The sequence below is a fragment of the Dendrobates tinctorius genome, unplaced genomic scaffold (assembly GCF_039654945.1).
Source record: "Dendrobates tinctorius isolate UK_male_01 unplaced genomic scaffold, ASM3965494v1 ptg000164l, whole genome shotgun sequence".
Taxonomy (NCBI): Eukaryota; Metazoa; Chordata; class Amphibia; order Anura; family Dendrobatidae; genus Dendrobates; species Dendrobates tinctorius.
In genome coordinates this window covers 8,199,494-8,221,906 of record NW_027361831.1, presented here as the reverse complement: position 1 = coordinate 8,221,906, position 22,413 = coordinate 8,199,494, and the positions used below count along the sequence as shown (strand labels likewise).

The 22,413-nt window shown below is 45.6% G+C and overlaps 1 protein-coding gene across 4 annotated transcripts in view; it reads left to right on the top strand.

Moving 5' to 3' along the window:
- The window catches only part of LOC141052945 (uncharacterized), a 110,631-nt gene extending 89,570 nt beyond the window's left edge, over positions 1 to 21,061 (top strand). For all 4 annotated transcript variants that reach the window (XM_073550283.1, XM_073550284.1, XM_073550282.1 and 1 more), the window contains one exon: positions 19,660 to 21,061. In XM_073550283.1, coding sequence (XP_073406384.1) covers positions 19,660 to 20,864 — 1,205 coding nt within the window. In that variant the 3' untranslated portion in view covers positions 20,865 to 21,061. The remainder of the gene's footprint in view (positions 1 to 19,659) is intronic.
- Positions 21,062 to 22,413: the final 1,352 nt, after the last annotated feature.

The window sequence follows — 22,413 nt, the reverse complement described above, 5'->3', positions numbered from 1 at the left end:
ATCCTCTATATATCCGATCGGCAGACCCTTACCCCTGCAGCGTGTTTGCCCATCCTCTGACCCCTCCGGAATTGGGGGCGCTCCTGGACCTCCCGAGGGAGAGCGGGGCTGGATTTTTGAGCGCCCGAGGCTGCAGAGATCCGGGCGGCCGGCGGAGCCTGCACAGGGCGGAGGCCATATTGGAGGCGCGTGCTCAGCCTGTAAGAGACGCGGCGTCGGGCTCCCTCGCTGCAGCGCTGGAGGAGCAGCAGGACGGTGAGAGCACAGGTGGTGTGTGCCCTGGAAGATTGGGCCCCGCGTTCCCCTCTGCCATATTGCCTGCCCTGCCAGCACCATCATTATAGGGACCTTGATCCCTTTTCTGGCTGTTGTCCCTGTGGGGTCCTGGGGGTCTCTCCCTGGGCTACAGTGGCCCTTGTCTGCCGCCTGGAGCTGGACACTGCCTTCCTGATTGATGCTGCGGGTCTGCACTGCTCCTGAGACCCTGCAGCCACCATTTGATCATTATACCCATCGGTAGCCCTGACTCAGGGGGGCCTTGAGTGCACTGTTTCTACTGCCTGGCTGTGCCCTATTGTGCTAAAATGAAACGTTCCAAGGGATCTGGAACAGCGGCCGAAAGGTTAAAGGAATATGCCAGACTAGACCATGCTGAGGGCTCAAGATCTAATAGAAATAATCCCTCACAAGCTCAGCGTAAAAGCCGCCCCTCTGAGGGTGGGGAGGAGAGCGAGCAGGAGGAATTAACCCTTAAGCAGGCGTCTGAACAACTCATGCAGGCCATCGCCCTAACCAGGACATCTCTGTCTGGGAAAATAGAGGATGTATACACCGAGGTGGGACGCCTCCGACAAGATATGCAAGCCATGAAGGGCCGCATTACGGAGGTGGAGACGTGGGTATCCCAAGTAGAGGACACCATCACACCCATGGAAGCTAAACTAACAAAAGTGGCGGGCTCCATGAACGCGTGGAGGCAGAAAGCAGATGACCTGGAAAATAGGATGCGTCGGAACGAAATCCGAATTATCGGCCTGCCGGAGCGATCGGAGGGACAGCACCCGGAGCAATTCCTGGAAGAATGGCTTAAAACCACTTTGGGCGATGAGTTCTCCCCGATCTTTGTGGTGGAAAGGGCTCACGGAGTTCCTACTAGGCCTCTTCCTCCTGGAGCCCCACCTAGACCCTTTCTGGCATGCCTCCTCAACTGCAGGGATAGAGACGTGGCTCTACGTCTGGCGCGGCAGAGGAGTCCTATCAAGTTCGACAATGCCACAATCTCGATTTTCCCAGATTTTTCAATGAAACTCCAGAAGCAGCGGGCACAGTTCACGGAGGTCAAAAGACATCTGCGGGAGAGAAATGTTGTGTACTCGATGATATGCCCGGCTCCGGGTGGTCTACGGGGGTTCTACTTTTTTTACGGATCCAGCGGAGGCGGCGGAGTGGCTGCGATCCCATGGAGGGTCTGCTGAAAAAGAATCCTAACGCATCTATGCTAGTTGGTATTTTTCTATTAATTGGCGGATTGGAGCTTTCCTCAAAGACGTCCAGGTTATCAACAATACCGGACACTGGGCTCAGTGATGGTATCCCCTTGTTTGTTCTGTGATAGCAGTACAAGACTCTGCTCCCACGTTGTTTGCTGTTTATTCACTTTTGGGTTTTTTTCGTAGTGGTTTTTGGTATTTTTTTAGGTTATAATCGCAGTCGACAACAATTTCAGTCTCTAGGTGATGTCCTTAGATTTTGCCCGGGTAATACTATGCACCATGTTCAGTGGAGTAAAATATGGGGTCGGAGTTAATATGTATGACATGGAACGTGAGGGGAATAAAAACTCCTCGTAAAAAGATCAAGGTCTTCTCACAGGTCAGACTGTACCGTCCTCACATTGTGGCCTTGGTGGAGACGCACCTGACTAGAGATAAAGCGCGGTGCGTGCAGAAGCCCTGGATACAATGGTCTGCCCATACATTCGATACCAGCTACTCAAGAGGGGTCTCACTGTTGGTACATAAAGATGTTAGATGGGAATCGAGGGAGACTCAGAGGGATTCTGAGGGTCGTTTTATTTTTTTCCATGCATTGATAAACACCAGGAAATATGTGGTCTTATGTATTTATAATCCTCCCCCGGCTAGTATATCCATTCTGCAGAAGGCAATGAGTTTTGCCCTTAACTACCCAGACGCAGATGTTATTTGTATGGGAGACTTTAATATGATCATGAACAACCGCCTTGATAAATTGAGGTTAGATGATGAAGCGACTGGGGGGGTCCTCTCCACCGACTACAACTCCGTTGTCATCATTTATGGGGGTGGCGGGTGGTTGGATTTGTGAAGGGTGCGTCACCCTGAGTTAAGGGAATACACTTGCCACTCGTCCACTAAACGCTGTCTATCACGCATAGACTATATATTTGGTTCTGGCGGTGTGGCAATGTGGGTGGCTGATATAGAGCATGGCAGTAGGGGGATCTCAGACCATAGTCCGGTCATTCTTAAACTCAAATATGGGCAAGTAAACAGTGGGATAGCTTGGAAGTTGAATCCTTTCTGGTTAAAATTAATAGGGTCTCCTGACAGAACGATTGATCAGTTGAATTGCTTCATCGCGTCCCACCCGGAACCTCAAGATATTAATTTATTTTGGGATGCCCCTAAGGCATACCTTAGGGGCTGTTTGTCCTCCACAATCTTATATTAAGCGGTAACTGCAAGAAAGGATGACGAGGTGGAGCAACGAATGAAAAACGCAGAGGCAACATATGTGTTATGAATGGGTCACCGAGGAGAAAAAAAAAACAACAAGCTAAGTCTCAGAAAACCAGAGAGGTTGGTAACTGCAGATTGCAGATCCCTGATCTTAACCACACAACTAGCAGCAGTCGTGGAGCGTTCCTACGATGGTCCTAGACGCCTCGTCACAACCGGAGTGCTACATAAGCCTAAAGCAGGAAAAGAGGAAAACTAACTGCCCCAGAGCAGACCCCAAAGGAAAGACAGCCCCCCACATGTATTGACGGTGAAACAAGATGAAAACACAAACAAAGGCGGGAAAATAGGCTGAGCAAACGATGGGGCCCGACTAACTAGAAAGGACAGGAAAGGAAAGCCACTGTCTGCAATCTGCCAAAAAACCCTACCAAAATAATGTCCAACACGTCTGATAGCAAAATTAACCCTGAAGTCACTAGACTTCTCCCACTATATCAGCACTCTGAAATATTCTGAAACAGAGCAAAAAGAGGCCAATCTAATAAGGGACAAAAAGGCAAATTGGCAAATACAGATAAATAGGAGTGGAAGTTCAGCATAGCCCCAGCAGGGGCAGGCTGACCACACAAGAAACTGAATTGACCAACAAGCGCAAGTGTGAACATTAGCAAAAAACAAACTTAACTTGAGAAGACTGGAAGAGAGCTGAAGTCCAAGACCTCAGAAGCAGACTGAATCACCAGCACCAGGATAGGGCGTCGGCTGTCTTATATCCAGTCTGATACTCCAGAGATCCAATCGTTATCCTCCTCATCAGGTGGCAGATCACTACCACTTAAACCAACCTCACTACCTCCTGTCACCACCAGAGGGAGAACGGAAGGAGAACTCTCAACTGGTGGAGCAGGAAATGAGCTCATAACACATATGTATCTAACCAAACTAGCGGGAACAGGACTGAGTGGCTGGCTGCCCAGAGGCTATATACTCAACATGTGGATTCTAAGTCTAAGCGCAAATTATTCTTCACCCGACAATCCTATTTTGAATTGGGGAACCAGACGGGCAAATTCTTGGCCTATCTGGTGCGTCAACATAACACCTCTAATACGATATTACAGATTCGCAGGGTGGACGGTACACTGGTGTCTTTGACAGAGGAGATTCTTGGTTGTTTTCAGGACTACTACAGGTCACTATATGAATCTAAAAGTGACTTTGACACTTTGGGATGTCTAGACTATTTGTCAGATATATCATTCCCCACATTGGATTCTGAGCAATGGGCCCTTATGGACTCTGTGTTCACCGCAGAGGAGATAGATAATGCTATAGCAGATATGGCCTCTGGGAAGGCCCCTGGACCCGATGGGTTCCCTGTTGAACTATATAGGAAGTATCGGGATATATTGACGCCACTTTTGGTGAAGGTATTTCGGGGAATATGGTAAGGGAATTCTATGCCTGAGTCTTTTTATGGGCCTAATATCATAGTGCTTCGGAAGGAGGGGAAGGACCCTTTAGAATGTGGATCCTATCGTCCCATTTCGTTAGTAAATGTGGACTATAAAATTTTCACCAAGATTCTAGCTACCAGCCTGAATTCAATTATATTGAATCTCATACATCCAGATCAAACGGGTTTTATGCCTGGTAAAAGCACTTCCATTAACATCAGAAGACTCCAGTCAATAGTCCAATATAGCTCCCTGGTGCCAGATAACAAATGGGCATTGGCATCGTTAGATGCTGCCAAGGCTTTTGACTCTCTTGAATGTCCTTTCCTCCGCATGTTTGCAGAGGTATGGCTTTGGCAGTAGATTTATAACATGGATCAAAATATTATATATGAAACCTAAGGCCCGTATTATAATAAATAATTCTATATCTGAGTCTTTCTCGTTGCATAGGGGAACCCGTCAGGGTTGCCCTCTTTCCCCGGCCCTCTTCGCCCTTGCGATTGAGGCATTAGCAATACGCATAAGGTCCTTCCCTAATATCCGAGGTATAGATATAGCAGGTCGGGTAGATACCATAGGCCTATATGCCGATGACATGTGATATTCTTGAATGATGTGGAGGAAACTTTGCCACAGGTGATATCCCTTATAGATAGATTCAGTAAATATTCAGGTTTACATATAAATTGGGAAAAATCTGCCCTGTTACCCCTTTCCCATGCCCCGATGCCCCAGCTGGAGGCTCTCTCCTCACTGTCTATTGTATCTAGTTTAAAATATTTGGGTATCCACATCTCTAACAATAGTACGCTTGATCTACAACTTAATGTCCACCCGTTGCAGGAACTAGTTAAAGCTAAATTTGCATCCTGGAGTAGGCTCCCATTATCTGTGGCTGGACGTATTAATCTGATTAAAATGATATTACTCCCTAAATTTAGCTATTCGCTTCAGCACAGTGCGGTAGCGGTGCCCAAGTCCTTTTTTGGTTAATTCTTTGGTCACGTGCTTTATTTGGGGGAAAACTAGGCCCAAACTTAAATTGTACACTTTACAAAGACCAAAGAAGGGAGGCGGGCCGGCGTTGCCAGATTTTTTCCTATACTACTTAGCTGGGCAGGCTAAAGCTCTAAATAATTGGATGCCGGGTAATTACCTCCCTAATTCTGAAAGCCACCTGCTTCACGCAGCACAAGCGGATTGCCCGTTTAGTTTTTTCCAACTCAAGGAAACCTATGTTCCACGTATGTTACCCCTGCTCCGGCTGGCACGATTAATATGGAGACAAATTAAGAAGGTAATAGGGTTTAAAGATGTTATAGCTGAAATGCCCCTGTGGAGTAATAACTATTTTCCGGAGCTACTGAATCACCCATCCGCCGTTTTTTGGACTCAGCGTGGCGTTTCTTCAGTGGGAGACTTGTATGACCAGGGGACCTTAAAGTCTTTTGAACAATTACAGGTCACACATGATATTCCGAGATCTCAATTTTTTCGCTATCTGCAGCTGAGATCGGCTCTTCAATCACATATGAGGGATAGGGGTGTGGACCGTACTATTTCATCTTTACCTCTGATAGGAATCCTTAATTCGCAGGGTCCCCAGGTCTCATATCCTCTTTGTACACATACATCCTGTCAGTAGGGGCAGAATCGGCCATAAGCTCTATTAAGATGAAGTGGGAACGACTCATCCCTAATACGCAAGGAGAGGAGTGGGAGGAGATTCTGGAGTCTCCGATTGGAGTATCACCATCTATTAATAAAAAAAGATACAATTATATATAATCAATCATATTTGACTCCGGTTCGACTCTTTAGGATGGGTCGGCTTCAATCATCAGAATGTATGCGATGTCACTTGCCAGATGCTGATTTTATTCATTTGGTGTGGCAATGTCCAACTATCCTACACTACTGGAAAGAGGTGACTACACTACTGACGTCCCTGGTGCAGACCCCAGGCCCTCTAGAGCCATTTGTCTGCTTGTTTGGGGTGTGGGAGGAGGAGATTTGGGATCGCTATGCTGGGGTCTTCTTGCACGAGACGCTGTTTATGGCACGTAACGTGCTGGCACTGAGGTGGATGGGCGGCTCATGTCCTTCCCTTAGATTTTGGATCAAGTTGGTGAATTCAATTGTTCCATATGAGCGCACGTTATACCAAAACAGGGGATGCCCGGGTAAATTTGAAAAGATCTGGGAGAGGTAGAATTCCTCTCACCTCACTTTGTAAGACTGAGACATCACATGCGACACAATGTGATAGAGGAAACCAGGCTGCGGAAATAGTGGGTATTATTTGACGTAGTGGTAGTTGTAGTTTAGGAGTTTGTTAGTTCCTACTGTTGCATGATATGACAAGGTTTGTGAAATTGGATTGATATATATGTGGGAAAATACATAAACAATTATCCTTTACATATGCTTGGAAAGAAATGTACATATTATCTATAAGAGTGTGCAATTTCTTTGTATTATATTTTACTATGGACGGAAACATGTGTGCTATGTATAATGCCTGTTATCATAAGCCATTGTGTATGTTGTACATTCTTTGTACTCTGATGTTTAATAAACGAATTTAAAAAAAAAATAAAAAGTAAAAAAAAGATCGCAGTGATGTTCGGCTCAGTTCACATTTATCCTGCTCTCTACTCTGAGTTCTTTCACCGAGGTTTCTGTGTTAATCACTGAAATACGTGATTCAGACGGAACCCCCGGCAGAAGAATCCCTATAATGAGGCAGATGGAGGCACTTTGGACACGGTCCGCCACAGTTTTGTGCATCTCTGAAAAGGAGACCGCTGCACAGAGGCCAGGCAGAGTCAAGAGTAACTCTGCTGCCTCATTATAGTGAATGGATCCCTTGGTGGTTTCATCTGAATCACGTCATTCAGATATTTGGATGTAAACCCTAATATAAGGCTACTTTCACACATCAGGTTTTTTGCGTCAGGCGCGATCCGGCGTCGTGCCTGAACGCCGGATCCGGCAAATGTTTTGTAAAACCTGATGTGCCGGATCCGTTTTTCTGCCGGATCCGTCTTGTTCTTGACAGAAAAAAACGGATCCGTCTCATCCGGTTCATCCGTTTTTCGACGGATTACGCCGGATCCGGTTTTTAAAATTGACCCTTGTGGCCTTCCGAACGGGATTGGCTACTGGAAAACTATATATAGCGTGTTGCTACAGCCCTTCTTTGACAGGTTGGAGAGGAGAAAGTGCAGGTTGGAGAGAAGAGCAAGTTACTGGCGAAGATGGATGTTGTGATTGGAAATATTTTGAAGAATTTGGCGGATTTTATAGCGGAGGCGAATCGTTTGAGGGTGATTGTTCTGGAGAAGGAGAGAGCGAGACAGCAGCGCATCAGGCATCGTAGACGACGTTTGTGGATCCACCCCATCACAGCCAAGAGAATGACGCGTGGGGTCTATTCTACACTCTGCATGGACCTTCGACGAAACCCGGATAAATTTTTTGGATATGTTCGGATGAAAATGGAGAATTTTGATTACTTGGTGGAGCGCATTGCACACCTCATAAGAAAAGCGGACACCTATTGCCGCTTCTCTGTTTCACCCGCAGAGCGTCTGATGGTGACTTTAAGGTAAGCCACATTTATTGGATATGCTCGCATCAGAGCACACTTTCACTGCAATCTTGTTGGTGGTAGTTTGTATCTCCAAGTGTTATAGCTGAGTTTTGGTATGTAATGCTGTGATTTAAAACTAATTTATTGTTTTTTAATTCCCCACAGATTTCTTGCAACTGGAGAATCCCTTTCGTCACTGCATTTCCAGTACAGACTCGGGATTTCCACCATATCTGGAATAGTGAAGTACACATGCCGTGCACTGTGGGACTCCTTAGCTGAAGAGTTTTTACCAGAGCCCAAAACAGAGAGGTGGATTGAAATTGCTGACAAGTTTCAACAGATATGTCAGTTTCCCAACTGCTTGGGCGCTGTGGACGGGAAACATATCCGCATTGTAAAGCCAGCCGGATCGGGATCGGAATATTTCAATTACAAGAAATATTTTTCAATTGTCCTCATGGCCATCGCTGACGCGGAATACAAATTTATTGCTGTTGATATTGGGGCCTATGGCCGCTCCAATGACTCTCAAGTTTTCAAACTGTCTGCCATGGGGCGTAAACTGTATGGAAACACCTTCCAGTTCCCACCACCTAGACCGCTGCCGCAAACATCTGGTCCACCTATGCCATTTGTCTGTGTAGGGGATGAAGCCTTCCAGCTGTCAGAACACCTTTTGAAACCGTACTCTAGCAGAGGATTGACAAGACCAAAACGCATTTTTAATTACCGCCTCACAAGAGCAAGAAGAATGGTTGAATGTACCTTTGGTATTCTGACAGCCAAATGGCGGGTCCTATTGACTGCGATCAACCTCAAGACAGAAACTGTGGACGAGGTGATCAAAGCTTGCGTGGTACTCCACAATTTTGTTATCTGCAAGGAACCCATTTCCATTGAGGACACCTCTGAAGAAACCACCTTGCAAGATTACCATGACATTACCACTAGAAGTTCTGTGTCGGTTTCAGTAATGAGGGACAATTTTGCACTATACTTTGTCACCTCAAGGCAGAGTACACTGGCAGGATGACAGAGTGTGAAAGATTTGTGCCCAACCAAACTTGTGTACCTTCTGTACCAACAGTATATACCTTTGCCAACCAAAGTTGGCTATCTTGTCATGGTCTCTATTTTTAGCTTTAGGCCACAGGTGTGTACCTGGTTGTGTTTTATGCAAAGTATTTCACCTTTTAACAAAAGTTGTGTACATTGTTAGGAAATCACCAACAATAAACACAACTTTTTAGGTGAAATACTTTGCTTCAAACACAACCAGGAACACAACTGTGGCAAAAAGCTAAAATTTACCCACAGTTATATACCTGGTTTTGAATACCTTTTTACCTTTTAAATACCCTGTATTTAACCTTTTTTTTAAACCTATTTCGCCGCAGAAAGAAATGACAGACAACCAGTGTAAACAATAATTTAACTTTTATTTAAAATATTTTTTTTTTTGTAAACTGTTTTTAAAGTTAAAAAAACTTTTTTAATAAAGGTTTGAAAAAAAACTGGGCATTTTTATTACAAAACACACATTACAAATCTGTGTAGTGTGGTGTGGAAATACTGCTGGAGGGGCTGCGGGACACTTCGACACTGGGAGTGTGGAGAGAGGACTGGGATCGTGGTGGGGAAGGAACAGTTAGAGGTGATGGTGTGGAAAAAGCTACAGAATGGGTGGACATGTGGGAGGCAGAAGAGGTGGTGGGCGGTGGAGTGGAGGGTTGGGCAGGGACTGTAGGAGCAGATGATGTTGATGGAAAGTTGTATGGGGAAGGAGTTTGGTACGGGGCAGGTTGCTGAAAGTGGGGAGATGTCTGATACTGGGGAGGTTGCTGGTACTGGGGAGGTTGCTGGTATGTAATAGGAGGGGGAGGATGGAAAGTGGCTGGAGGGGGTGCAGATGTAATAGGAGGGGGAGGATGGAAAGTGGCTGGAGGGGGTGCAGATGTAATAGGAGGGGGAGGATGGAAAGTGGCTGGAGGGGGTGCAGGTGGAGGAACTACTGGGGTGGGAGGAGGAGGTTGGTAACGTGCTGGAGAGCACCGTGGCACGAATGCATTACATGCATCTGCTGGCTAGGAGAGAGCGTTTCCATGCGCTCCACAACAGACCTGAAAAAGGTGTGGTTTGGCAAAGATCTTGCTTCTGAATGCATGGTTTGCAGAAGTGTCTTCACCTCCAGAATGCTGGAGTTGATCTGCTGAAAGCCTGCGGAGATTTGCTCTGACAAGACTTTTAAACAGTTCTGGAAAGATGCATTCAGATGCAAGAACTCTGGCGCATAAGTCTTTTCCTGACCCCTCTGCCGCTGCCGCCCAGTACCCGCAGGTGTACTAGAGGTGGCAGGGGCAGAAGGGTGGGGTAAAGGGAAAGCGATCTCCTCACCAGCAGCTTCATGTAATGTAGGCGGCCACGATGCTCCTGTGCTGGTGGATGGGACAGATGGGTCGAATGTGTGGGAAGGCTGGGAAGGTGCAGATGTACCGGGGCGGTCGAAGTGTCCCTCGGTGACAGTCTCCTCAGGGATCGCCTCAGAAGGGTCCAATCGTGCAGGCTCCCGAGTGCTGCTCACCGTGCTGTGGAATAAAGAGAAAAAAAAACAATTAAAATAGTGACATGGTATGGCCCTGGCTGAAAAAAAAAAAAGTTACATCTAAACATTTTTTTGTCACATGTGGTGTGTAATATTTACCTTCTGGTGAGCATTGTCTCCCGGAGGAACGACAGGGCTCGTGCGTACTTGTACTTGCTCCTGCGTCCTCCAGATCCACTCGGGGCCCGCATCTCTTTATTGAACTCCTTCTTGAAACGATCCCTCACAGACCGCCACCGCTTCACAATTCTCTCCCCTGAAACGAGAAAGGACAAAGTGGTTAGTATACAACATCAGTGTTTCCCAAACTCCAGTCCTCATGGTCCCCAGGGGTCATGTTTTCAGGATTTCCAAAGTAAATAGAAATCCTGAACACATGATCCGTGGGGACCACGAGGACTGGAGTTCGGGAAACACTGGTTTAAATCAAGCAACCGGTACTGTATATACTTACGCTCTTTAATCTGGGCCCGAGCCTCGAGGTCCTCCCAGCGGTCCACAAGGAGCGAACAGATTTCCTCCCAGAGTCGTCGGGTAACGATAAGGTCAGCGTGGCGGCGGTCAGCCATATTCCAGAGCGGCTCCCTTTCTCTGACGAGATCGATGAGGCGGTCCACATCAATCCCTCCATCCTCACCGTCAGTCGGGAGCACGCTGTGAAGGCTGTTAAAGAAAAAGACAAAAATAACATAATTAGCCTCCACAAAAGAAATGAAATAAAAAGTGCAAAAAAAACAAAGCAAAAATATTCATACTTACACGCTGGTGACCGCCGCGTTGCTGTCGCCGACGACCCCGGGAGGCACTGCGAGGACCTCTTGGCCGAGCACCAGATTGGGAAGACTAGAGAAGAAAACAAAAAATGTTATGTCTTTGGATGTAGGCATTTGTTTGCTGTGTGTGGTCTGCAGAACATTGTTTTCTATGTGTTGTGTGTAGTGTGATGTTGTGTTTCTGCGTTTGATGCAAAAAACTTACCAATTGTGAGCCCACTCCAGGTGTCTGTCCACCCCTTCCTTCTTCTTCTGGGAGCTCCTCTTCATCTTGTGATTCCTGTTTTGAAATAAAAGGCAATGAATAGACATATATTCCAGAGATGATGGATTTTGGAAATAAAAACTTACCGTCAAACGCTGACGATGCGAGGGAGGGCTCCCAGAAGAAGATGTGCTGTCTTCCTCATGGCCAGACTCCATGGCTGTGGGTGGTGTTCCTGCTGCTGCCATTGCTGCTGCTGCTGCATCTATTGGGCGGCTGTTGAATAAAGAGAAACAAAGGGCCAATGAATATCTTGATATTCCATAGCCCTAGTTTGGAGGAATGGGGGATTTGATAATTACCGTCTCTCATCTGCTGCTGGACTCCCCTCCCGTTGTTCAGCAAGCTGCTCCATTTGGGGTGGTGCTGATGGTGCTGCTGCTGCAGATGTCTGCTGCCTGCTCCTGGTTCTTGGCTTGGGTGGCATGTTGGGTGTGGCTGAGGGTCACACTGTCTTGCTTTTATATATGTCCTGTGGGCAGAGCTACTGAGCATGCTCAGACCAAAAAAAACGGATCCGGCCACCGGATCCGGCTGTCGCCGGGTCAGGGGCATTGCGGCACTCATAGACTTTCATTGTATGAAAAAGCCGGACACGCCGGATCCGGCGTGTCCGGCTTTTTCGCCGGAGACAAAAAACGTTACAGTAGCCGTTTTTTCCAGACGCCGGATCGCGTCACATTGCCGGATCCGGCGAAAATCGGATGAAACGCATGGCCATCCGGCTCGATCCGGCTCTAATGCAAGTCAATGGGGGGGAAACCGGATCCGGCATTGCATTTCGCCGGATCCAGTTTTTGTCAAAAGCGCCGGATCGCGCCTGACGGCGAAAACCTGATGTGTGAAAGAGGCCTAAGTGCTCAGCGTTGAGCACAGGAAAAATGTGATCCAAAATGTTATGTAAAATGTTCCCAACACAAGCTTCAACTCAATCCATATAAAAAAAAGCAAGTCCCGACGATTCATTTTTGGATTCGTGGTAGCTTTGGTTTTGCTATCATTTAAATGTAGCTTTTTTCCTTTGAAGCCAGCAAGGGTTAATGTCAGTTTTGCTTGCTGGCTGCTGCTGTTTTGCTGGTCAGCTGATGTGGGTGGTGACCACTCCCACCATCCTTTAAATAGACACCTCACGCATCAGCTGACTGTTGGTGATAGAGTTTTTCTCTGGAGACCAGCCGATGAGTATGGAGCTCTCTGGTGTCAGCGTGTATCGGCTGCTTGAGGTCCTGGTTCCAAATCCTCTGCTGTGTGGAGCTTGCTTGAAAGCTAAGTTTCTTTATTCCCTGTCTTTGTCTGTCTCCTGCTTGTCACTACCTCTTACATGTCTTATGTGAAGATTTCAAGCAGGTCTTACAGGTACTCAGAGACAATAAATTATTTGTCAAACCAAAGAAATGTATCTTTTCAGAAGATCCTTTTTGGGTTATTTCTTATCGTCCACTGGTTTTCGCTTGGATCCAGCGAAAGTCCGGGCAGTACTGGATTGGGATAGTCGTGAGGACTTAAAGGTGTTACAAAACTTTTCGGTAAAGGCCAAACCTCTGACCCATATTTCCAAATTGTCCAGTCTGGTCAGGGAGGCTTTTGATACCTTGAAGAAATGTTTTGCATCTGCGCCAATTGTTACACTGCCTGACGTCACTCAGCCATTTATTGTAGAAGTTAATGCGTGTAAAGTGGTGGAGTCTGTATTGTCGCAGGGTACATCTCCTAGTAAATTGTGTCCGTGTGCATAAGAAACTGATAATAGGACACCTACTGAAGACTTAGTTCCCTTTTATTGCAACCATAAAGTATGATGCCAACATAAATGCCCAGCAAACACAGTATCATATGACCACATTGAATTCCCAGACAGCACCCTAGATACAAACAAAATGAGGACTCTACTGTACCCCACCTCAATCCTTCTGGCAAAGTTAGTTTGGTGACCCCAACACAGTAGGATCCCCCCCAACTGTGACAGCTCTCCATGCAGTATAATGACCCTGCACCTTACCAAACTATATAAAGGCCCCTACTAGCCCTCCAAACAGTATAATGCCCCCACATAGTAGGATGGACCCCACAAACCTTCACACTGTATAATTGCTTGCATACAGTGTAATGGACCCCACATAGGCTTCTATAGTTCTTCATACAGTATAACATGGTACACCCGCCAGGGCCGTGGGGATACTCGGTACCAGGCCGGTTCTTAAGGGGATGTGTCACCGCAGCAGTGGCCCTGGACGTCCAATGAAAATGATTATAAAAGGGGAAATAAAGTTTATAAGGGGTTAATTTGTGACGCCACCTGTGGTATTTGGCAATTAGATGTTAGCCTATGCTGCTTGAAGAGATGGCTGGGGCTGATAATTTTGCAGCAGAGTTGTTTCAGCTCTCCACAGGTAGACCTAAGCCCCAGGGCAGTAAAATTATGGTGATGATGGTTGTAGTGCAGGGCTGAGGTGACCCAGAAAATAAACAGGAGGACACAGCGGGCTGCAGTCTTTACACTTTTACTCAGTTTGAGGTGCAGCCCAGGGCACTGAGTACAGATGGTATTGGAGTTCCGGCAGCCTGGAAGCAATTTAGGATTCCCTAAGCCAGATAGGGTTGGAGGCCTCCTTACTGCGCTGTTCTGTGCGGTCCTTTTTGCCTGAAGCTATTCTAAGTCCTCTGTTCCTTACTGTTCTTTAGTCCTTGCCTGTTTGGCAGGCACCTTGAGCCTTTTACAGGCGTCACTCCTTCGTTGTGGCTCTGGCTCTGGTATGCTGCTGTACCTTCAGGTGTGTTATGGGACCAGGAGGCCTGCAGTCTCCTGCCCTTCGGATTTGGCAGCTGGGACTGTTGTGCCCGTGCAGACATGGACTCCGGCATCCTGTCAAGCGCTCTTCCCTGGGGTGAGCATGGTCACAGCTCCAATCCCCAGGCTTTCCTAAACTTCCACTTCTCTCTTCACTCTGCTCTTGGGACGAGCTTTTCACAGCTCCTGTCCCTTGTACAGACTCCCACAGACTGCAACTAACTCCACCTCCAGCCCAGAACTTATAGGAAAGCTCCCCTGAAACTGGGTTTAGAGCCCCCCCTTCTGGTCTGGAGTAGGAAAAGTGTTGGATGTTGGTAATGCCTGGCTAAGGGACCCCTCCTTGCTTCCAGGCATGTCATCACCCCCCATGAGGGATGCAATGCCACTGTGGCAACCGGACTCCTGGGGTGCCACAAATACACTCCCCATAGTCCATACAGTATAATGCCCTCCCCAAAATCTATACAGTATAATGGACTCTCTATAATCCTCCATATATTAAAACTAGCTATGAAACCGTTCCATGCCCGGATGGCGGGCATTTTTATTGGTATATGGTCTCCCATCCTGGTATGTGCTGCACCCCTCATCCCTATCCTGGTATGTATGGTACCCTCACCTCCCAATCCTGGTATGCATGGTACCCCCTTATCCATAAACTGGTATTCATGGTTCCCTCACCTTCCAATCCTGGTATGCATGGCACCCCCCTCATCCCTATCGTGGTATACATGGCACCCCCCTCATCCCTATTGTGGTATGCATGGTACCCCCTCATCCCTATCGTGGCAGGCATGGTCCCCTCACCCACCTATCCTGGTATGCATGGTCCCCTCACCCCCCTATCCTGGTATGCATGGTGCCCTCACCCACCTATCCTGGTATGCATGGTCCTCTCACCCCCTATCCTGGTATGCATGGTGCCCTCACCCCCCTATCCTGGTATGCATGGTGCCCTCACCCCCCTATCCTGGTATGCATGGTGCCCTCACCCCCCTATCCTGGTATGCATGGTGCCCTCACCCACCTATCCTGGTATGCATGGTCCTCTCACACCCCAATCCTGGTATGCATGGTCCTCTCACCATCCAATCCTGGAATGCATGGTCACCTCACCCCCCTATCCTGATATGCATGGTCCTATCACCCCCCCAATCCTGGTATGCATGATCCTATCATCCCCCAATCCTGGTATGCATGGTCCCCTCCCCCCCTCCTATCCTGGTATGCATGGTCCCCTCACCCCCCTATCCTGGTATGCATGGTCCCCTCACCCCCCAATCCTGGTATGCATGGTCCCCTCACCCCCCCATTCTGGTATGCATGGTCCTCTCACCCCCCCCATCCGGGTATGAACGGCCCTCTCATCCCTATTATGGTATGCGTGGCCCCCTCATCCCTATCCTGGTATGCATGGTCCTCTCACCCCCCCAATCCTGGTATGCATGGTCCTCTCACCCTATATCCTGGTATGGATGGTCCCCTCACCCCCCAATCCTGGTATGCATGGTCCCCTCTCCCCCCCAATCCTGGTATGCATAGTCCCCTCACCCCCCCTTTCCTGGTATACATGGTCCCCTCACCCCCCAATCCTGGTATGCATGGTCCTCTCACTACCCTATCCTAATATGCATGGTCCTCTCACCCCCCTATCCTGGTACACATGGTCCCCTCACCCCCCAATCCTAGTATGCATGGTCCTCTCACCCCCCCTATCCTGGTATGCATGGTCCCCTCACCCTCCAATCCTGATATGAATGGTCTCCCTCACCCCTATTAAACTGAACACATTAAAAAAAAATTATTTGCAGTGTGTCTTCAAGAAAATGGCAGTAAGCGCGGACTGCGCAGGCGCCGATTCATGTCTGCAGTGGGCGTGTTGTGGTGCCGGACTCGGCGCCTGCGCAGTCCTCACTTTCCGCCGCCATTTTGTTGAAGACACACTGCAGTGTGTCTTCTACAAAATGGCGGCTGTAAGCGCGGACTGCGCAGGCACCGATTCCGGCGCCACAACCCGCCCTCTCCTGACGTCACATGAAGGCGCAAGACCCCAGGGCAACAGCAACACCGGCTCGGTAAGGTGTTGCAGAGATCGCGGTATGCGTTCAGTGCTTACGCATGCCGCGATCCCTTGGGGGTCTGCGTCACTCTGTGGGGGATGCGTCACTCTGTCTGGAGCAAGACTGCACAGTGCGCAGGCGCGTTGCACTTGCGCAGTCTATAGAGGCTTCAGACAGAGTGATGCTTAGCCCATTATATTATAGATGTCCTCCTCATAGTCGTCCATATAGTATAATGTGCTCCCAATAGTTTTCCATATAGTATAATATGCTCCCCATTGTCTTCCATATAGTCTAATGTACTCCCGATAATCCATACAGTATAATGCACTTTCCGTAGTCTAGACAGTATAATGCACTCCCCATAGTCCATACAGTATAGTATAATGCACTCCCCATAGTCCTCTATACAGTATTATGACCACGACAATGTACACATTCATTAACAAAAACGCACTTCTCGTTCCTCCGCTGCTCCAGCCTATGCAGCAATCGTTCTGAAGCGCCCTCACATCTCAGCGCAGCAGGCGTCATGTAGTGACTTCATCGCGCCCGCTGAGCTGAGACATCAGACATTGAGGAAGATTGATGGAAGGAGAAGCATCAGCTGACACTCCCTCTTAAATAATCGCTTTCAACTGTATCGACATCCAGGATTCCGATAGTTTAACTTTCAATGAAGGGCGGAGGGTGGGTCAGGTGCCGACACCAGACCAGGGCCCCGTAGCAGCCAGGTGGCCTGCCGCCATTGGCGGCACACCACTGCACATACTCTAATTACTCCAGAGATATTTCACCACTCATTCATTTTTTTCTCTGGTGAAGACACTTGATTTTAATCATTTCAGTAGATTTATTCTTGTCTATAGTCATAGTTTTTACTGCCCAAAATACTCTGATTTAACCACTTTCCGCAGCCATTTTTTGTTCGTAACCAGGGCCCATTTTTCAAATTTGACATATGTCACTTTATGTGGTGGTAACTTGATGCTTCTTCTGATTCCAGGGATTCTTAAATATTTTTTTCTGTGACACATTGTACTTTGTGTTTCTGATAATTTTGGTTGATATATTGGCATTTATTTTTGAAAATACTTTTAAATTGCAAATAATTTAGAAAGATTTGTAATTTTCAAACTTTAAATGTGTATGTTTCTTAATCAAATTATGATACCAGGCAAAATAGTTGAAAAATAACATTTACCTTATTTCTGAAACTTTAGGTCGACAGCTTTTTTTTTTCCCCAAAATCCCAGTTTATATTTTCCACGTTTTTTTTTCTTGGATGACAGAAGACTTACCAGTTTAGCAAAAAGGTTTTGTATGTTCCATTAAAGTTACAAAAGCTATTGTTTGGGTAACAAATCACTTTTGAAATTGCTTTGAGGGGCCTAGATTTTAGATGTAACCAGAGGGTGGAAAAATAGAAAATCAGAAAACTCCAGAAAAGTAATTAAACAGGCCAGGGTAACAACATAATCAAATACACAAGCCAATAGCCGAGCACACAACTGAACCCGAGAAGAACAAGGCTATATCTGGCAGCTTCCGACTTTAGTAGTGTGTGGTGCTTTCCATTTACCTGACGCATGGAGCTGATTATTCCAGTTGGACTGCACACACCCATACTTCCAGAGAGGATGATACTACAGGTCCCAGCCACCTTATTCTTAATGACTAGACAGAGCCTGTGCCCCCCAGAGCTTCTGGTTACAATGCCTCATCCATCACCAAAAGCACGCGCAGAATGAATAATGGCGACAACTCGTGATAAAAGCTGACATCGCAGGAGCAGATCCCAATGAGGACGTGACACACCTTTTGCAGAAGCCCTAATGTGACAGAATGTCAGAAAATCAGAGCAGTAGATTATAATCATCATTGAATTAATCCATAAGAGTAGTGACTTTTTGAGACCTTATTGCAGACTTGTTTTTTGCAGGCTATGTAAAAGTTTTTTGGTCTTTTTTTTGTCTACTTAGCTCTTCCTGGTAGCCTTTTATTTCAATATTTGGGGGTCAGAATGAACCAACAGAATGAACAAACAGTTCTTTGTGCCAATAACACTCATATGGCTTTTTTTCCTTCCTGGTTGAAAACCACGCTGCAGAGACACAGGAGTCAGTGGGTGCTCTAGTCCGCTGGCCGAAGATTGCTTGGACCAGGGCTCATCCCACTGAACGTCCGCTCTCCTTTTCTCGTGAGCATAATATTACTCTGCCAATACAGGACGAGGGTAAAACAGTGTGACAATACTTTATTGAACCACCAACAGACAATAAACATATAGAATAGTTCCAGCAAATACCCAAGATTGTGCAAATTATACAGTTTCACCCTTCTGCTGACTCGCTGGGATTAGAGCAGATACGACTCCAGGGCCGATTAACCCCACCAGTGGCATGCCGCTTTTGGCAGTTACCCACAGAGAGAAGGTAACAACAAGCTTAGGAAACTGACAGTCGATTGAGGTACGTGGCCAGGTGACTGGAGGGTTACAACCTGGCTTCTCCGAACGCCTCCATGGGTCAGGTAACCATTGGGTCCCAATCCTGGCTTCCCCAAACGTGTCCATTGGTTCGGTGATTGTCAATGGAGCGGATCTGTTTTTTTACAGCTAGGGCCATGGTCTTTAAGCTGACATCCTGTAGAATGTCAAAACTGTGTCCTTCTTGATGAAGCCATGGCATCCAAGCAGTTGTCCTGCAGAGTGTTCTTGGTTGTGGTTTTGCAAAGTTCCCTCTTAAAGTTCACAACTTTCTTTCAGGCATTATCCATAAGTCAAGAGGGAGGTGTTGTCATGCAAACATTGAAGGATAGTTTATCCTTCAATGTTTTCAAGTCGTCAAACTGCATGGCCTGGTACAATTGGTAATCAACATATTAGCAGATATCGATTGTTCAATGACCCTGTGTTGCTGTCTTCCAAGATAGCAGTACAATAAACCATAGGAGCTGATATGATAGGTAAATATCAGTCATTTATCAAATTCTCAAACATCAATTCTAATGTCAACTTTCAGACTCATATGACAATAGTCCATGTTTCTTGAACAGCTGAAGAAAATCACATAACTTCAATAGTCAACATTCAGACAATAGCTTATGTCTCCTGTTTAAAACTGACAGATGTCAGGATAATTAAGATTAAATGCTGTGTCGTCACACACACTCTACTGGTTCATGCTATGAATTCTTCTATTTGACTGTGCACTGTCTTAGTGAATAATTCAATTTTACTACAGATCTTCCCATTTCTATGGACATTTTGAGTAGAATTGTTGAAAAATAAAAATTTTATTAAAAAAAAATAATTGGTGTAATTCTTGGAAGATGACTGTACCAAGAGATCAGAGGGACAACTAACATTTTCAATTTTTATATCAGGTAACCTTGAGATCACACAGGATTCAATTCAAGTGAATGCCAGTACTCTAGATATACAATCATTCCTTCACAGCAAAGATCCATCATCTAATCCTATGAAAGAGGTCCTATCTTCTGATTCATTACAGACTACTAAGAAAAATAAAAGTCACAAAAGAGGCACCGAAAAACGAACTATTGTTAAAGCAAAGAAGCCAATTACACATTCAGAATATGGAAATAGTTATACCCTGAAAGCATCTTTTGTTACACATGAAAAAATTCAAACAGCGGAGAAGAGGTTTACTTGTTCCAAGTGTGGGAAACATTTTAAACACATGGCATATCTTATTAGGCATGAGAGAATTCATACTGGGGAGAAGCCATATTCATGTTCAGAATGTGGAAAATGTTTTACCCGTAAATTTATGCTGGTTATTCACCACAGAATTCATACAGGTGAGAAGCCTTTTTCCTGTTCAGAATGTGGAAAATGTTTTAACCAGAAAGCATATCTTGTTTGTCATCAGAGAACTCACACAGGGGAAAAACCTTTTTCCTGTTTAGAATGTGGAAAATGTTTTAACCAGAAAGCATATCTTTTTACACACCAGAAAATTCACACAGGGGAGAAGCCATTTTCATGTTCAGAATGTGGAAAATGTTTTATCCGGAAATCATTTCTACTTTGTCACCAGAGAACTCACACAGGGGAGGAGCCATATTCATGTTTAGAATGTGGAAAATGTTTTGGACATCAATCACATCTTGATAGGCACCAGAGAACTCACACAGGGGAGAAGCCATATTCATGTTCAGAATGTGGGAAATGTTTTGGACATCAATCACATCTTGTTACACACCAGAGAACTCACACAGGGGAGAAGCCATATTCATGTTCAGAATGTGGGAAATGTTTTGGGCAGAAATCACAATTTGTTGCACACCAAAGAACTCACACAGGGGAGAAGCCATATTCATGTCCAGAATGTGGGAAATGTTTTGCACAGAAAACAGATCTTCTTTGTCATCAGAGACTTCACACAGGGGAGAAGCCGTATTCATGTTTAGTATGTGGGAAATGTTTTGCTCATAAATCATCACTTGTTAGTCACCAGAGAACTCACACAGGAGAGAAGCCATATTTATACTCAGAATGTGGGAAATGTTTGTCAGATAAAACAAGACTTGTTAAGCACCAGAGAACTCACACAGAAGAGAAGTAATGTTCATATTAAGTATATCGGAAATGTTTTGAACAAGAATGCTATTTTGTTAAGCATTTAAAATCCCACATGGGGAGAAGTCATTATCATCATTAACATAAAAAAACACGCACACTCAGAGAAACTATATTTTATTGAAAAATTGTACAAAAAAAGTATAACAGACAATTGTATAATTAAACAAGAATGGGAAAATACTTCAAACGTACTGTATTTTTTGGACTATTAGATACTTTTAACGCGAAAAAGTCTTGCTAATAAGTGAGTGCGTCTGACAGCTCCTCTGCCTTTGGATCGGAGACCCCGCGGCATGACACGGGGTCCCGATCGCTGCCATGGTAACCCGATGTCATCATGACGACAACCGGGTTACGAGAGCTAAGAAACTTCCTGGTCATGTGCAGGAAGTCTCTCAGTACCAGTGCACTGAGTGCAGCGCTGACCGCCTCTATGGAATGCAGATGCTGCTTAATCTGCATGTTATAGTAGTGATCACATCACCCTGCAAAAAATGGTTGTTCCATAGTGGAACAAAGTGTAAAGGTTAGAATAAAGTAAAAAAAAAAAATGTTTAAATAATTGTAAAAATAGTTTAAAAAAATAATAAAAAATCATTATTTATGCTATCACTAAATAAATATTTGAATGAAATATAATCTAAACAATAAAAGTACACATACTTAGTGTTGCCGCGTCCATAATGACCCGACCTATAAAACTGTCCCACTAGTTAAGCCCATTAAAAAAATAAGGCAAAAAACAATGCTTTGTCATTATACCGCCAAACAAAAGGTGGAATAACATGCGATCAAAAAGACGGATATAAGTAAACATGGTACCGCTGAAAACGTCATCTTGTAGCGCAAAAAAACGAGCCGCCATACAGCGTCATCAGGAAAAAAAAAAAGTTATAGCTGTCAGAATAAATTGATGCAAAAACAATTATTTTTTCTATAAAATAGTTATATAAAAGCGCCAAAACATAAAAAAATGATATAAATGAGGTATCGCTGTAATCGTACTGACCCGCAGAATAAAACCGCCTTATCAATTTTACCACACATCGAACGGTATAAACGCCTCCTCCAAAAGAAATTCATGAATTGCTGGTTTTAGCTCATTCTGTCTCCCAAAAATCGGCATAGAAAGTGATCAAAAAATGTCATATGCCCAAAACTTATACCAATAAAAACGTCAAATCATCCTGCAAAAAAAACAAGACCTTACATGACTCTGTGGGCCAAAATATAGAAAAATTATAGCTCTCAAAAGGTGGTGATGCAAAAACAATTTTTTGCAATAAAAAGCGTCTTTTACCGTGTGACAGCTGCCAAACATAAAAACCCGCTATAAGGCCTCTTTCACACGTCCTGATATTTCCGGTCCCGGAGATGTCAGTGTCTGTGTGTGTAATACTTGTGACACACGTGGCATGTGTGTCTCGCATCGGTACCACACGGACGGGCACCAGGGAATAAGCGTTGACGTAAGCGCTGTTCCCCTGCGCCAGGTGCTGAACACTGCTCTCATCATTCTCCCCTGTTCTACC